The following is an 18,218-nucleotide window of genomic DNA, read 5'->3' on the forward strand; positions in this document are numbered from 1 at the left end:
CAAATCCATCTGGGAAACACTGCTGGGGAACCCACTCCAGCGACATCCCGAGGCATGCTGGCCTATTAGTCCTCTCAAGGGGCTCCCAATAAAGGATGCTGTGTGACCTGCTCACAGCAGCATTGCTCAAATGCTTTGACCACAGAACCCTTTTGTCAAGCAACACCATGAACATCCCACCAGACCAGGGCTGAGAAGATATTTCCTGGGGGGAAATGCTGACCTAGGCCTTTTGAAAGAAAATCTTGATAGCCATTACCCTGGATCCAAGTCTGAAAAACCAAAGAAACCCAGAATGGGACAAGGAGGAAGTGTGTACAGAGCAGAAATAACTAACATTCTTCAGGGCCTTTGGGGATGGAGAGATATTAGTACTGGAAACAAGACGGAAATGTGTGAACACTGCTGGCCTGCCAGATATGAACGCTGCTGGGATTGTACAGTTAACTTCTAGCCTCAAGAGTCACAGGGGACTCCTGAAACTAAAATCTTTCTTTCAAGTCCAAAGAAACTGTCCTGAAACTTTTCAAAACAGGTTGCAGGCAAAAATCCACAAGTTTTAGAAGAAAAAAGGAAATAAAATGTTGGATCTAGGATGCTAGGCAGGCCATTTGCCCTTGAGTCAAGATGCTGTGGAGAGTACGGATTTCATAATTAAAACTCAGACAAACAGTATGACGGTTCCTCAAAAAATTAATCACATAATTACCAATAATTCCCAAAAGAACTGAAAGCAGGGACTCAAAGAGGTACACCAAAATTTTGTACAATCAAAATTGTACACCAATTTTTATAGAAGCTTTATTCATAACAGTCAAAAGTGGGAAGCAGCCCAAGTGTCTACTGATAGATGAATGGATAAATAAAATGTGGTCTGTATATGCGAAGGAATATTATTCAATCTTACAAAAGGAAATTTGGACACTTGCTACAACATGGATGAATCTTGAAAACATTATGCTCAGTTAAATAAGCCAATTGCAAAGCAATAAATATTACATGATTCTACTGACATGATGTTCCTAGAAGAGTCAAATTCACAGAGACCAAAAGTAGAACTGTGGTTACCAGAGGTAGAGAGAGGAGAAAACAGGGAGTTGGTTAATGAGCACAGAGTTTCAGTTTTGCTAGATAGAAAAGTTCTAGAGATCTTTTAAATAACTATGTTAATATACTTAATACCACTGAACCACATACACCTAAAAATGGTTAGGATGGTAAATTTTATGTGTTCTTTGCCATAATTAAAAAATTTTTTAATCAAATAAAATTTTTTTGAAAGTAGGGAAATTCTGATACATGCTACAAGAGGGATGAATGCTGAGGATATTACTCTAATTGAAATCAGCCCATCACAAAAAGACATACTGTGTGATTCCGCTTCTACGAGGTACCTGGAGTGGTCAGACTCGGAGACTGAAGTAGAATGGACGCTGCCAGAAGCGGGGAGGAAGGGGACAATAGAGAATTATTGTTTCATTGGTACAGAGTATCAGTTTTATAAGATGAAGAAATTCAGGAGATGGATGGGAGCAATGACTGCACAATGGGAATATACAAAATACACCTGAACTATACACCTGAAATGGTGAAAATAGTATACTTCATGTTATGTTTATTTTGCCACAATAAAAACACAGGGAAAAAATGGTGCAGGGGTGCCTGGGTGACTCAGTCGGTTAAGCGTCTGCCTTTAGCTCAGGTATGGGATCGGGTCCCACGTCAGGTTCCCTGCTCAGGAAGGAGTCTGGTCCTCCCTCTCCCTCCCCTCACTTGTGCGCGCACTCTCTCTCTCTCTCAAATAAATAAAATCTTTAAAAAAAAAAAAAAATTGGTCCAAATGCTAAGTTTTATGTTTTGTAGATTTTATCAAAATAAAAACAAAACAAAACAAAACAAAACTCAATGCAAATGGGTTATGACCCTTAGTGTGAAATGAACATCAAGGTCAACAGTGCCCTCTCAATTATCCACCAAGGGTTGAGTTGGATGACCAAGACGGGATACTCCAAACCTCTCTGTTTAGTTTAAAATGCTTCTGTAGCACTTTCACTGAACTCTGTCTCAAAAAGATGGAGACACACAATTCAGGGATACGCTACCTGGCTCTGGTAAAAGGTGAAAAAGATGTAATACCCATTGCCCACCCCTAGCTCAATCCTATTTAAAATTCCTCTCTGTTGTAACACATTCCACATCCCCAGTGCACAGACTGAAAGGCAGCTCAACCCTCCTGCTCTATGCCCAATATTTCTGTGGCTCACATCGTCTCAAGGTTACAAAAATTATTAAAGAGCCCCTTTGCACTGGCTGCAGAATATATAGGTGGGAGGGGTGGGGGCAAAATACCTAACAGGAAATATTTCCCTGATGCTGCTTACTTTTTCAGGAAAAAGAAAGCCAGAGTATCAAAACATCACTCAACCCTAACATGAAATCAAAAAACAGTAGCCGTGGCACAGAGCTAGAAGAAGCCTCAGAATCTTGTCCAACCACGAACTTCCTTGGCCTGAATGCCACCTTGGTAGTACTGAGAGTCCCATAGGACTGAGTTAGCCCTCTAGTCAAGGCTACACTTCAAGTTTGACTATCTGTATTGAAAAGAAAAAAAAAAGGGCAAAAGCCCAAGCACCAGGTGGCTAAGATGCTCATCCAAGGTCAAGATGTTGCAGAGTTAGGAGCAGATCCCCATCCAGGTCTCTTTCGAGGACACCAAGCTGACATTCAGAATCTAAGTGTGAAAATGAAAGGTCTCTCCAATCCCATAACAGACAATGTGGGCACTCCACATGGCTCCTGGCAGCCAGCCCCAACATGCTGATACCTGATGGGTAACCTTGGGAACTTCAGACATCAATGTCACACAACCTGCTTCCGTCACAGACATACCGTGGTGGGGACATCCTTGTGTGCATCTGGGACTCACTCTGGTCTTCCTGCACTCCTACAAGCTTCTGTCACTGTGAAGTCACCACTCAGGAACATATTTCTGAAGAGGATCTGGATTTTCGTGGGACACACCACTCCTTCTACACACAGCACACAAATCCATCCAACAGAAATTTTTTGAACACCTATCTTGGACCAGGATCTATGGGAGGCATCAGGAATACATGGAGATTACATTCCACTCTTGGTGACCCGTGGCCACAGGAAAAGCAGCCCTAACATCTGTTCAGCACCGTTTACAAGAAGCTTTCACATAACCCTCAGAAATCTCTGGAGAATCCCAGGTTTTCAGTCCTAAGGCTAGTTGGAGGGCACTTAGCACAGTGACAAAATACTCCTCCCTCTTATGACTGTCAAATAGCACAGTGAAGCAGTTACTGCTTTAACTACTTGTAGAGCAGGACCTAAGCTTAGAAGGGTTAACTGCCATGCCCAAAGTCTAAAACTTAGTAAAGGATGACCACCTGTCCCACCACTGCATTCCACTGATGACTCTGCCTACGAACGACAGCATCACACGAAGATAGGACCACACAGAGTGGACATTCATCTGCTGTTTTAGCTGCACCAACATCCTTCTTGCTCACCTTGCTTTGGATAATGGCTCTCCTCACCTTCCCCTATCTCAAGAAACACAGGATCCAGTAGAGGCTGCCAGTCACAGCATCCCATCACCATACCCTATTCACACGGTCAACTGCTGAGACAATCTCCATCCCCTGGTCCTTGCCACAGTGATTGGGCCTGACATGGACACACATCTGCCTGGGCTCATTAGATGGATCTCCCTTTATTCTCTGATCAGGGGCCATGAAGATGAAGTCCACAGAGTCCTGAGGCCAAGCTCCATGAAAAAGGCCCACAGCATTCAAGGATTAATCATCCAAAAGCCAGTTTCTCCCCCTCACCCTAAGCTTTTGGAATATTATATAATAAATTTCTCCTTTCTGTCTACTATGCTTTGAGCTAAGTCTCCATCACTTGCAATAAAGGTGCCCTGAACTAATATACTTAGAAGGATAAAGAAAATCTGCCCTTCTCTGAGAACCTTCTTTTCAACCCTTACTTTGAAGTTCCTCCGCTCCTTCCTCCCAAATAACATAGTTAAAAGAACCAAAAGAAAAACTACAATGAATGGTTGGAACTTTTATTTATGTCCCTATTCCAGCTGACCTTCCAGGCTGGACCAGATGAAGATGAGGCAGCAGGTACCTGAAGAGGGCAGAGAGAGAACAAAAGGCCCAGGCAACCTCTAATCAATAATAAATAGTCCATACCTGACGATCAGCAACCAACTGCACTCATCCTGCTGGAAAAGCCTAGCAGCTTATTCCTTTAAGAAAAAATATTCCTCCCGCTTCCACTTGTGACAAATGTCCAGTGTCTAGATTCCTAGTGCCTCCCAAAACCCCTCACCCAACCTAGCCATCATGGTCACTCCAGATTACCTTTGTACATTCATGCCCCCAGAGCCTACGCTGACCCCTACTTCCTAGTTTCATTTCCACAACCTGAACCAGAACATCTTCCTCTCCTTTGCCTGTGCATGTTCATGTGGCCTCTTCAACCTCAGCTCAAGTCCCAGTCCCTCCTCCAAGGCTTCCTCCAGCAGCCACTGCTGTGTCCACTCTCTGGCCTCTGGTGATCCAAAAGTGGGCAGCTCCAGAGGACACCTAGCAGGAGGCACAGTGGGGGCCAAGGAGGAAACCTTCATCTCTAGGCACACGGGGGCAACCACCCCGTTGTGCCACCTCTGTCTCATAACAGAAGCCTAGGGTGACATGATTTGGGGGGAGACCCTCACATTTAGATGGTAATTAGAGCCACTAGAGGTGGATGAGAATACTTGGGGAAAGTATGTGATATACAGGGTTTTTGGTTTTTTTTTAAAGACTTTATTTATTTATTTGACAGACAAAGATCACAAGTACGCAGAGACAGGCAGAGAGAGAGGAAGAAGCAGGCTCCCCACTGAGCGAAGAGCCTGATACGGGGCTCAATCCCAAGACCCTGGGATCATGACCTGAGCTGAAGGCAGAGGCTTTAACCCACTGAGCCACCCAGGTGCCCCAGTGATATACAGTTTTAAAAGGAGGAAAAAGCCTGGGGCGCCTGGGTGGCTCAGTGGTTTGGGCTGCTGCCTTCGGCTCGGGTCATGATCTCAGGGTCCTGGGATCGAGCCCCGCATCGGGCTCTCTGCTCCGCAGGAAGCCTGCTTCCCTCTCTCTCTCTCTCTCTGCCTGCCTCTCTGCCTACTTGTGATCTCTGTCTGTCGAATAAATAAATAAAATCTTAAAAAAAAAAAAAAAAAGGAGGAAAAAGCCTGCTTGTATCTCTATCACTCAATTGATCTATCTCATTATGTCATTCTCCTGAGTGTCCCACTCCCCCAACTAGGTGGCAAGGTGCGGGCTGGAATTACATCCTCCTCACCTGTCTCCATCTGCATCAAAGCCCCACCTGGACAGATCACAGGACCAAGCACTTCAGTCCTCCCCAATCACATTCTGTCCCACCCCACTGCAGTGGCTGAGGCAGGCAGCCTGGCACCCTTAGCCCCAATTCACAGATGAAGACACTGAGGCTCCCTGCCAGACAGGGACCCTCATTCCAGGGGAACGCAGTCAAGGATCTCCAAGTGAGAAAACCCAGATTTTAGTAACTGAATCAAAAAGAAAAGACAAGGGACTGAGTGGGTTCTGCATAACCAAACGGGATCCTAGTTCACCTCCAAAAAGACATCAGACACCTGAGCCACTCAAAGGAGAACAAGAATTCTTCCCTCTTACCACCACCAGCGAGGGCAAGGGTGATCACCTCTTCCTTAGAGATCCATGTACTGGGACAAGGAGAGGCTCCATAATTCCAGAGTTTCCCAATGCAGGAAATGGCCTGAAACTGAACTGTGGGGGCCTAATCAGGTAACAGGAAAAAATAACCCAACATGGAATCAAGAGCACTGGGCTTAGCCTCAACTCGGGCCCCTTTCTGCCCTGCAACTTCTGGCCTGTCCTCGTGCCATACAGATGTGAGTGTGGAACTCAATGCAATGCCGACAAGACAGCTCTCATCTGGGGTTGCTACAGAATCAAGAGAGATATGAAAGTAAGCAGTAAGGGACACCTGGGTGGCTCAGTTGGTTAGATGACTGCCTTCGGCTCAGGTCATGATCCTGGAGTCCCAGGATCGAGTCCCACATCGGGCTCTTAGCTCCACCGGGAGTCTGCTTCTCTCTCTGACCTTCTCCTCGCTCATGATCTCTCTCACTGTCTCTCTCTCAAATAAATAAATAAAAAATCTTTAAAAAAAAAAAAAAGAAAGTATGCAGTAAGATTCAAAATGCTGAGCAGCAACGTACCATCAATCCTGAAACAGGAACGTCCCTGCCCTCAAAATAAAACAACACGGTGTATTCCTTAGTCATCTTCATACCGTAGGCCTGAGCATGGTGGGTCATAAGTGTCTGGGTCTCTGAGCATGAGCAGAGCACAGGGGTTTGTGTGCAACCTGCCCAGTATACCACCCGGGCCAGCTTCCCCCTTAGCGCCAGGCCCACGTGGGGCTGGGGGGGGGGCAGAACTGCCAGCCATCATTTGCCTGCAGCACAGCCAGTGCACCAGTGCCAGCCAGTGGATGGGCATCCTGGACCCGGGGCCCACAAGGGGTATGGAAACCACGAAGAAAGGCCCTAACCTAACAGGGAGATGGCAGACCCGCATACAGGGAAAGGTGCCTCTGACCCCGCAACCAGAGCAGCTCCATTATGCTCTGAGGATCACCCCGTAAGAAGGGCTCACTGGTGAAAAGAGGAAAAAAAACAAAAGTTGGAAAACCACTGAATAACGCATCCTTTGGGAAGCCTGGGTGCCTCAGTCGGTTAAGCGACTGCCTGCGGCTCAAGTCATGATCCCAGGGTGCTGGGACTGAGTCCCCACATTAGGCTCCCTGCTTAGCAGGGAGGCTGCCTCCCCCTCTCCCTTTGCCTGCCGCTCCCCCTGCTTGTGCTCTCTGACAAATAAAATCTTTAAGAACATAACAATAATAAATATTCATCCTTTACAAAGGTCTCAACACTATTGTTTACTTGCACACCATGTTACTTACCCCTCCCCAGAAGCTCTATCTTGCCATACCAAAAGCTATCCTAATTTTTCTCTAAAGCGTTAACTAAAATGAACTTAACTTCCCCTTGACAACCCTTTTTCTGAGGATTTCATGACACTCTGCAAACCCACAGAATTCTGTTTTGTTGTAAAACTAGGGTCTTTTTCACTGTGCTCAGGGAAAAATCAAGCCCTACTCTGTCCCTTCCTCAGAGGTCAAGACCAGTTCCTACAACCTTAGCCCAAGTGAGGCCCCACCTTCTCTGCCAGGCACAGAAGAGGGGGACCTAATTAATGGCAATCCATCCATCTATTCCAGAGATTAAAGCTAGAGCTGATTCAAACATTCCAAGGAGGACGTGGGTCTGCACGCTAACTTCTTCACTTCCTTGGTCAATTTTCTCCCTCAAAAACAGAAAGATCAAGGGATGGGGCACCTGGGTGGCTCAGTGGATTGGGCTGCTGCCTTCGGCTCAGGTCATGATCTCAGTGTCCTGGGATCGAGCCCCGCATCGGGCTCTTTGCTCGGCGGGAGCCTGCTTCTCTCTCTCTCTCTCTGCCTGACTCTCCGCCAACTTGTGATCTCTCTCTCTCTCTGTCAAATAAATAAATAAAACCTTTAAAAAAAAAATAAAAAAAGAAAGAAAGATCAAGGGATGCCTGGGTGGCTCAGTTGGTTAAGCAGCTGCCTTCGGCTCAGATCATGATCCCAGAGTCCTGGGATCGAGTCCCACATCGGGCTCCTTGCTCGGCGGGGAGCCTGCTTCTCCCTCTGCCTCTGCCTGCCATTCTGTTTGCCTGTGCTCACTCTCCCTCTCTCTCTCTGATAAATAAATAAAAATCTTTAAAAAAAACAAATAGAAAGATAAAAGCAATTTAGAAAAAAAAAATTACGCCAATGAGATTTCCCGGTGTCTTTATCCTCATGGGCACATCTGATAGCCTTCTTAGCATCCTCTAAACTACCAGCCCAGAAGAGGACTGGGTTTGCTCAGCGACTCAAATATGGCCATCATTGGGAGACCGAACACAGGTTTGAGGGACGTAAATGCTGGAGTCAGAAATCCCAAAGTGAAGACAGAGGACCACCAATGATGTGCTGTGTGGACAGCAGTTTATTCTTTGTGTCTCAGTTCCCTCCACTACAAAAAGTGAGGCTGAAGACAGCCAATATACACTGCAGCTCTTACCAGGAACAGCTTATAAAATCACCCCCTTAATAAGTGAGGTTTTTTACAGCCAAATAAATGGGTCTCATCAGCCTTTAGCCTACAGATACTCAGGGCTCTTTGTCAGCCCTCTCAGTTCACTCTTAAAACAAAGACAAGATATAGAAAAGGTGGCAATTGCCACTGCCTGGCTCTGAACCTGTTAAACAAAACAATAGGTCATAACTGAAAACTCCTGGTGCGCAATACTTTGCGCATCTGAACTACTCCAAACTGCGTTTTTTTTCCCCCCTCTGGCAAAGTAATAAGTAGACCCCTCACAGAGTAGCAACATAAATGTAATAAAGCAGAGTGCCTGTCACAACAGTAGGAGCCTAATAAATGCAGGTTCTCTTCCTTTCTCAGGGCTATGCCTTCTTCCTCCAGCTTCCTTGTCTAAAAGGCTGCCTTTCCACACTCCCAACCAGGCTAGGCCAAGCCTACCACTTCTCACAAACTCCCAGTAGTACCCCCCACCCCCAACACACACACAGGAATACTCACAAATCCATCACTCAAGGGCACCAGCCACCAGACTTCCCTCCTCAGGCAGCTCAGCACCGCCGGGGAGGGATCTGAGCCACAGCAGCCACTACTAGGATTTTCCCATGGTGCAATGCAACTTCCCCAACTTTTCCAGGCCCACAGTTTCCAAAGAAACCTAGCAGGCATTGTGCATAATCAAGTGCAAGTCTGGGCGAGCAAACAGACTGAACTCTGGACAGAGGGAGTGGACAGAGTCAGAAAGTCAAAAGGCACCAGTGATCATGAACCTGGGTGGCAGGGACCAAAATTCAGCAGGACCAGTCCTGGCCCAGGCTCCATTCTTCTAGACTGTATCACTGATTAAAGGCTAGCAGGGACTCCCAAATGAACGGCGGATGATGAAGAGCCCTAGGAAAGGGACTGCTGGACATCCCTCCGAGGTCGGCTGGACCTGGTGGTCTCAGGAGCACTCCGATGCCCTGGCAACCGGAGAGTACGGGCCTGCAGTGCCGGGCATTGTTCACAGCGACGGGCGGGATCGGGGGAGGAGGTGCGAAGTAAGGGACCACGCAAGGCCCCCCTCCCCAGACCGGCCAAGGAACGGAAGCCCCGACCCACCGCCACAGCCCTCGAGAGTTCCCCCTGAGAGCTGCAAAGAGAGATGGTGGAAGGCGGTCCCAGAGGCCGGGCCAGGGGTCTGCCACTCACCGGCGCCCTCCGAGGGCTGCGGCGGCCCGACGACGCCGTTCAGGTAGAGAATCGGCAGCAGGTGAGGCTGCGTCTTCTCCAGCGCCGCCCGCAGGTCCTGGAAGTGGTCTCGCTCCTTGGCCAGGAGCAGCTTGAGCAGCAGCTCCGCCTTGGCGCCTCCCGCCTCCTCGTCCAGCTGCCGCCGCTCGCCGGGGCTCAGCGCTCCCGCGGCCTCAAGCAGCCCGAGCACGGCCTCCACCTCGGTCATGGCCTGGGCCAGGCTCTGCTGACACTGGGCGAGCAGCTCCCGGCGCTGCGGCTCCATGGTGGCGGGCCGCCCCGCCCCGCCCCGCGGACGGCTCCGGCTCCCCGAGGCCGGCGGGCGGGCGCGCGCGCGGGCGGGCGGGCGGCGGCGAGTGGCCTCGGGCGGCGGGCGCTGGGCTGCAGCCCTAGCGCGCCCGGGGCCGCGGGGCCGCGGGGGCCATGGGCCGGGGCCTGGCGGGCTGGGGGCCCGGGCGGCGCGCGGCGCTCAGCAGCGGCCGCCTCCCGGGCTCAGGAGCGCAGCCATGTTGGCTGCGGCGGCGGCGGGACTGGAAGAGGAGGAGGAGACGGAGGAGGAGAAGGAGGAGGCGGAGGAGGGGACGGCGGCCGGGGCGCGCCCCGAGGCCGGGCTCCAGCCGGGCATGCTCCCCCGCCCCCTCCGCGCGCGCCGCCCGCCGCTCCCTTCCCGGCCGCGCGAGAGATCGCGCCCCGGCTCCCGGGCCCCGCGCCGCCCACTAAACTAGACCACAACTCTGCGGGGAAAGTCGCCGGCGCCGCCCTCGCCAGGCCCCCGACGGCTCGGGCCGGGTTCTGCGGCCGCCCCGGCCCGCCTCACCGGGGCCCCGCTGCCGCCGCCCGCTCCGCCATGGCCCGAGCCCCACCGCTGCCGCCGCCTCCCGTCCCCCGCCGTCCCTCTGAGAGTCCCGGCGCCGGGTCCCGAGGGGATGGCGAAGGGGAGGGGTCCCCGCCTCCCCGCCCCCCGGCCCGCCCGGGAGGCGGGACGTCGCGTTCCTTCGCTCCGAGGCCTGGGAGCAGCCAGGGGTGGGGACGCGGAGTCTGGGGACCTGCAGGAAGCAGCCCACACCCCCAGGTCCCCTCGGCGGGACACACGGCGAACTCTCAGGCTATTGGAGACGGCCTCAAGCAAAACCATGCACCACCCCCCATTCAGGGTCTCTAATCTGAGAACTCCAAAATAAAGCCGGGACACAATTGAGGAGGGAATCCCCTAAATTTGGACATCTCCAAATTAAGACCCCCTCCGAATCTGTGAGATTTCCCCTACTCCAAGGAACCCCTAGAGAATTTCCCAAATAGACTCCCCTGAGTCTCGGTTAATCAGGATTTTTGCCCTCACGCCCATTTGAGATCTTGGTCCCCAGAGTCTCAGAGGGGTTTGGACGTCCTCAGAGGAGGAGAGGATGTGTTGCTAGATGAAGAGGGGGGTGGGGGGTTGGCGGCGGAGCCCTTGATCATTTTGACAAGATGTCACCCCGAGATCCTAGCTAGTCTAAGAGAAGGCAAATCAGTGGATTACAGAAACCTTGGACCCTGATGCTCTCAGTGAGGATCTATAGCCAAGAACCCTTCCACCTTCCTTTATAGCCTGTTTCAGACACTTACCACCCAAATGCAGGAGGTGGTCCTTAACGCTCGAGCCCCAAGGGATTGCTCTCCGGAACCCCACCCCACCCCAATAGCGTAAAGTGGGATCCAAGGCCCATTGCAAACGTTTGTGTTGGAGTGAATGACTCTCAAGTACAAACGCTAGGGGCCCAGGGCGCCTTTGCTCCTAACAGTCAATTCCACCCCCCACTTCCTTTCCTGCCTCCAAAAGCAAAATTTTCTCCAAGATTCTGCTTCTTATGGCGGAAGAGTCATTTTTATTTAATGGAAACAAACTTTATGCATAGCGGTTAGAAACAAGGGGACCAGAATTTGCACTCCACTTTTGGATTTCCCTTTCAATAACTGTGCTAGGTGGGAGCAAATCAATTCCTCTGCCTGATCCCACTTTTCTCCTCAGGAAAACAGAGTGGGAAGAGTGTATTTAATCAGGGGTTATTAGCTTTGAGTTCATAAATAAGCTAGAGGATGTCAGTGAAGCTTTTGAAATTATGTGAACATTTTTGTGGACATGTATTTATTTCTGGAATGGGGGACAGGGGTGTTCCTAGCTTTGATTAAATTGTTTAAGACCTCCATGAACAGAAATGGACTCCGAAATGACAGAACTGAATTCTTGTAAGAAGACTCCCTGCTCAGATAGTCTGAGCTTCTCTCAGCCGGAGCTCTAGGGGAGGGGAAGGCTGGTTACTGCACAGTGCCAGGGCCTAGACAGGCTCCCTCTAGCAGTCCCTTCCCCCCTGCCCCTGAGACATGGTTCCCCCTTCTGGCCACCACCTCTGCAGCAACTGCAGAGCCAAAATTATCCGCAAAGGCATCCATCCCTCAGGACACACGTGAAGGACAAGACTTCTGTGTTCTTAGATGGATTAACTAGTAATCTAAGGGATGGAAAGAAGGAAGAAGGGGGGAGGAGGAGAATCAGGAGAGTCATTTGTTTTATGGTTAGAACCAATAGTAAGCAAGTCCTGGTCCAAAGAGTGCCTGGGACAGCAGGGAGACATAGTATCCCAGTGTCCCCAAAAGGATGGTGGGTAGCATGCGTGTTTTCTCTCTGGAAGCCTTCCAGAGATGCAGTGAAGAAGCTCATTTGCTAAGAGCATTTTCTCCCAGTGACGGAGACTACTTTCAGCAAACCCTTTATGGAAACCACGGCATTTGATGCAAAACACAAATTCTTGAGGAAAAGGTTTACTTTATAAAATTTAACTTTAGCATTCCTTTCACCAGTGACCTTGTATTTCTGTGGCATTTTATACCCTTCAGGACATCTTCTGACACACTATGTCCCTTGTGCCCTGTTCTGGGTTGAATTGTATCCCCTGAAAAGATGTGTTCATGCCCTAACTCCCAGTACCTGTGAATGTGACCTTATTTGGAAATAAGGTCTTTGCAGATGTAATCAAGTTAAAATAGGTCATACAGGATTTGGGTGGGCCCTCATCCAATGACTGGTGTTCTTATAAGAAGGAAATTTGGACACAGACACACACATAAAGGAGAATACTATGTGTTCTCTCTCCAAGAAGATGGAAGCAAAGGTTGGAGTGATGGGTCTACCAGCCAGGGAACACCAAGGATTCCGGGCAACCAACAAAAGCTAGGAAAGACACCTAGAATGGATTCTCCATCAGAGCCCTCGGAGACACCAGCCCTGCGAAGCCTAACTTCAGACTTCTAGCCTCCAGAACTGTGAGCTACTAGATTTCTGCTTTGCGGTTTGTGGTCATTTGTTATGGCCGCCCCAGGAAACACAGCCCCCTCAGGATGGAGGAAGTTTGAAAGACAAAGCTGGCCATTTCTATTTTACAAATCATCCCAACACCTGACCACTACTGTCTAAGAATTTTTCTGTAGAGGTACCCACTTTTCCTTTTTTCTTCTGATCTTAGTAACAGAGGGCTTCTCCTCCTTGAGAACAGCCCTTTAATGTTCTGGGTACAATCCCTGCACTCTCAACGCATGTGTGCACATGGTCTCCCCCTGCACTGACCCCCATCTCCCCATACTTCCCTCTCTCATGTCCTCAGGAAGGAGCCACTGCCTGACAAGGGGACCTCCACAGGCTCATAGACCATTCACTCTTTAGTTGGTGCTTTGCAATCAGCCTTCTGAGCCCAGCTCCCACAGACAGTGCTCTCTCCGTAGGCATTCACCTTCTTTCACACTTCCTGCCGTGTCCACTCTGCTCTCAGAACTCCATGTTCTCCCTCCGACCCCTCCTGCCCCCACTGGCTCCTTTCTCCCCATGGCTGACCCTTCATTCCTCTTGTCTCCCCAGCTCCCTCCCTCCTACAGGCAGTCACACCTGAGCTGGACAGAGATGCGAGATGTGCTCCGATCCCACCGTAGACACTCACTGACCTGTATGCCTGGGCTAGCTGTTTAACTTTTCTGAGCCTCCGTTTCTGCATTTCTAAATTGGGAATAAGCATCACCATTTGTTAGGGTTATGAGGGTTCAGAGGTGGGGCTGATACAGAGCCCCAGCACAATGCCTGGTATCTGATGGGCATAGAACCCCCCAATGTAGCATTTGAACAGGCAACTTCTGCAGTCAGAATGCCTAATTTAAATAATAGCTTTGCAACTTAATAGCTGTGTGATGTTGGGTAAAACTACAGTGCCTCAGTCTCCTCATCTTTAATATAGGAGTATCAATAAAATTACTAAAGTAGTTAGTCATATATATATATACACACACACACACATACATATAATTAGTTCTCAGTATATGGTAGATGTCACTGTGCTTTTGGCTTCTACTCTCTTGTGCATCTGAGAGGAAAGACTGTGCAAGGCATGTAGAAACAGGTTTTGAGCAGATGTTTCCAGATTCCTGAGTAAAAGATTGTGGCCTCCAGCCTAAAGACTTCCATTTGACTTGTATTCAGATGGCAAGAGCAGGGGCCCCATCTACCTTGTTCTGTGCCGTACACCCCTAGCACGGCGCCTGGCCTGTGTTAGAGGCTCAATACATATTTTTTAATTAATCCATGAACATATGAAAGAATAAACAATTCAAGAGTTTTTGCACTGTGGCCCCATTTCAAAAATAATTTCTGCCCCAAACAGAAAGATGGAAAAAGAATACTGTACATATGAGCAGCTTCAGAAGCAAAGCAAGAGAGGCCCTGGGAAAGTGGGCAGCAGGTCTGGAGCTCAGTACAGGTGCCCAAACTCCTCCCACTTGGGAGCCACGCCCCCCCTTTCCTGATACAGGCTCCATCCACCAGACCCTGCTGGGAAATCCATCCCTGAGCTAATGTAATCTTTTGGTTTGGTTTGGTTTGGTTTGGTTTTTATTTGACAGAGAAATCGCAAGTAGGCAGAGAGGCAGCCAGAGAGAGAGAGAGAGGAGGTAGCAGGCTCCCCACTGAGCAGAGAGCCTGATGCAGGGGCTAGATTCCAGGACCCTGAGATCATGACTTGAGTCGAAGGCAGAGGCTTAACCCATTGAGCCACCCAGGTGCCCCCAAGCTCATGTAGTCTTGAAGGCAAGGTCCCCTCCAGACTGCAAGCCCAGTCCTGCCAGGGAGCGTTAACTCTTTGATTCAAGCTCATTCTTCACATTTGGAACTTAGATGTTATTTACTTTAAGAAGCCGTACGTGCCTTTCTGACTTCCTCTCAGAAGGGCAGAATGGTACCCCTAAGATCTCCACATCTAGGCCCCAGAACCTGTGAATGTGAAATGTGTTATGTTACAAGGCGAAAAGGGGCGGTACAGACGTGATCAAAGTTACAGACTTTAAAATGGGGACAGCTGCCTGGATTACGTAGGGGAGTTCAGTCTAACGACACGAGCCCTTAAAAGCAGAGAATTTACTCGGGCTGGAGGCAGTGGAAGGGGAAGTCGAGAGATTCCAACCATGAGAAGGATTTGACTTGCCACTGGGGGCTTTGAGACGTAGGGCCCCAGTGCAAAGGCCCAAGAGAGGCTATAGAAGCAAGGGTTGGTGTCCAGCTGATAGCAAGCAAACAGCCTCCCTATCAGAGCCCTGCCGGCTGATGCCTTGAGTTTTAGGCCTGTGAGACCCTGAGTATAAAGACCAGTTGAGCCAACTGGGACCTCGGACCTTCAGAGCTATGATATAGTAAATATGGGTTTTAAAGCCCTACATTTGAGGCAAGTTTGTTATGGCAGCCATAGAAAACTGACAGTTCCCAAAGACTCTGAGCTCTGCAGACACAGGAACAGTATCTTCTTGTTCCCTGAGAAACCCCTAGTACTTACACGATGCCTGCCGTTTGGTGTATGAGTGAATGGAAACCTACTCTTCCAGCAGGTCTTGCTTTGGGGGTAATTATTTATGGCATCTTTTATAAACAAAATCCAGCTCTCCACTAACAATCTGAGGGGAGGTTTTCAAATGGAGAATCTTAGAAACCAGGCTTTCTCTGCAGACTGAGTGAGCTGGGGCCCCAGAGGCCTCTGACCCTGAATTTTATGTTCTAATAGATAAGCAACAGCTGTTCCCTGGAGAAACAGACCCTGGCGCTCCGCTCTCCGTGTGCAGCAACTCTGGCAGAAAACAAGGCGGCACACGCGAGAGTGCGTGCGCATGTGTACTCGGCAAGCGTGGGAGGGCATTGTGAGACTGTTTCGGTGTGAGTGGGGGTCTCTGTCAGTACAAACTGCACTAGTATGAACACTTGGATGTGTGTGGGTGGAGAAGTTATCCTTTCTAGGATAGCTTTCCTCCCCCACCCTAGAAAGTGCATGTGGCCCTATACCTGACTGTGACATTTGAAAGGATTTCCTTGCACAGCTCTTAAAGTGAATGAACTCCCCCAGGATGCTGAAAATGGAATTCTACTTATGAAGACACTATGTTTCACCCAACTTTTTAAGAATGCTGTGACAATGAAATGAACTATATACCCGTTTAGAAAAAATATTAACTTAAGCTAGGCTCTTGGTAGCTTCTCAGATCATGAAGACATTTTTCTTCCAGATGGCTTTTGTTCTTGGTTCAGGAATAGCCCAGAGGCAAATTTCCTAAAATTTTAAAACAGGAAATCTGGGACAGTCTCATTTAGCAATGAGTCTTGCCCAAGGTACTGGGGACAGGGTGAAATCAGAGATTCAAAGCATTTGAGAACCTTAGAAAGAATTAATTAATGTTTAACAATTAAATAAATAGTTGACAACTATTTATTGAGTGCTCACTGTGTGCCATGCCCGAGGCTAGGCCCTAGGGCTACTCATTTTGTAAATGAAGAGCCAAGAGGTTGCTTGCCCAAAACTACACTGTAGAACTGGGGAAAGGATTCAAGTTCATCACCTACAATCATCGCCCTGTCTAGACTAGCGTATGCCCACCTTGGTGGAGTCTTCAACTTCATTTTGCTTAGTCCTTTTGTGCACCCACACAAACTGTCTGCAGCAACCCTGCAAGGTTTATGCCCCATCTCCTCATCCTTTATCCCTTCTCAGCATTTAAACACTTCTGGGGGGTGGGACGAGAGAGGCGGTGCGTCTGGGTGGCTCTGTCGATTAAGATTAAGCTTCTGCCTTCTGCTCAGGTCATGATCCAGGGTCCTGGGATCAAGCCCCGCAATGGGCTTCCCCTGCTCAAGGGAAGCCTCCTTCTCCCTCTCCTTCTGCCTGCCACTCCCCCTGCTAGTGCTCGTGCACTCTCTCTCTCTCTGTGTCTAAATAAATAAATAAATAAATAAATAAATAAATGAAACTTTAAAAAATATTAAACACTTCCAGGGGATGCCCCCTCTACAGAAACCAGTTTGAAGCCACATTTGGAAAGGTTCTGATATCATGTGATAATATCTTCCTTTAGTGACTTCTCCCAAAGGGTTGTTAATTTGACAACAATGATGCTGAAACTCAGGTATGAACAGTCATCTTCATGAACCTTAGTGGGGTAAAAATGGCACGCTTAGTCTCCCATCTAGGCTTCAAGAATTACAGGGTTCCCCTCTTTAGGACTATGCTACTTCCTCACTTCCTCAGGAGTCTTCGCTACCTCCCCATTGACTACAGGACCAAGTACACCTCCTCAGCTGGCCGTCTAAGGCTTGCTGGCATCTAATTTCATCTATTCTACCCACCCCATTCCTACCCCAACTCTCCAGTGACTGGCCCTCTCTGAGCCCTCTCCTCCCATGCCTCCTCTTTACCTGTACAAATCCCTCTCATCCTTTAGGATCAGGAAAGCCTCCTGCTGACCACATCCTCCCCTCCCCAGAACTCCAGAGGGGCTTCTGCTTCAAACAACTTCTCTCCCTGTTGCCATGACCCATTTCCTTGCATTGTTGCCAGTTTCACCAGGTAAGGTTCCAGCACCCGAACATGCTGTGACAGGGACTTTGCAGTGTTCCTTTTCCCACAGCCTTCCTGGGATGGCCTAGGTTGGTAGAAGCCTGACACAGATGCTTCCAAAGTACCTGAGGATCCAAAAAACCCAGGCAAAGGAGCAGAGAGAAGCTAGCACTTTCCACCCTTCAGACCTCATTTTAAAGGTCACTTCTGCAGAAGCCCACACAGTCCCAGCATCTCCCCCAAATTATCAAAGTGGGCTTCCATTCCCTTTGAGCAGACATTCCTCATGGTTCACATTATCTCTTATAGGACTCTATGTTTAGTGACCACCTCCTGCCAGACTGTAAGCTCCACTGAACACCTGTCTGGCTCACCTGTGTATCCCCAACATCTCATCTGATGCATGATGGAGGCTCAGGAATATATGTTTAAAGAGAGAATTAGAGAAGGCCAGGAGATTACCTGCTCTTGGTGCCCGTGGTTACGCTCAGGAACTCCCTGGGGCCACATCATCTCTCTGGTCTAGACCAGAGCCTCTAGTCTGGGAGCACCAGGGTCTCCAGGCTCATTACAGCCTCAGCCACAGGGCACATGATGACAGTTCCACTTTCCTGAGTGCCAACTACACGCCCAGCAGCCCGCAGTTACCACTCTCTACCACACCCCACTAGCATGTGCCACCATCAGCTCCATTCACCAGATGAGGTGCTCGAGGCTCAGCATTCCTACCCCTCCCAGCCCACTGGCTGTGTGCCTGTCTCTCATCTAGTAGGGAAAGAATCCCTAGTGCCAGGCAACAGCCAAGAAGCCTCAGAAAATGCATCAGGACTACCCCT

The 18,218-nt window shown here is 49.4% G+C and overlaps 1 protein-coding gene across 2 annotated transcripts in view; it reads right to left on the minus strand.

Annotated features, from left to right (window-relative positions):
- DLG5 (discs large MAGUK scaffold protein 5) overlaps positions 1-9,806 on the minus strand; it is a 116,657-nt gene extending 106,851 nt beyond the window's left edge. For both annotated transcript variants that reach the window (XM_059397892.1, XM_059397891.1), the window contains exon 1: positions 9,455-9,806. In XM_059397892.1, coding sequence (XP_059253875.1) covers positions 9,455-9,758 — 304 coding nt within the window. In that variant the 5' untranslated portion in view covers positions 9,759-9,806. The remainder of the gene's footprint in view (positions 1-9,454) is intronic.
- Positions 9,807-18,218: the final 8,412 nt, after the last annotated feature.

The sequence above is a fragment of the Mustela nigripes genome, chromosome 4 (genome assembly GCF_022355385.1).
Source record: "Mustela nigripes isolate SB6536 chromosome 4, MUSNIG.SB6536, whole genome shotgun sequence".
NCBI classification, from domain to species: domain Eukaryota; kingdom Metazoa; phylum Chordata; class Mammalia; order Carnivora; family Mustelidae; genus Mustela; species Mustela nigripes.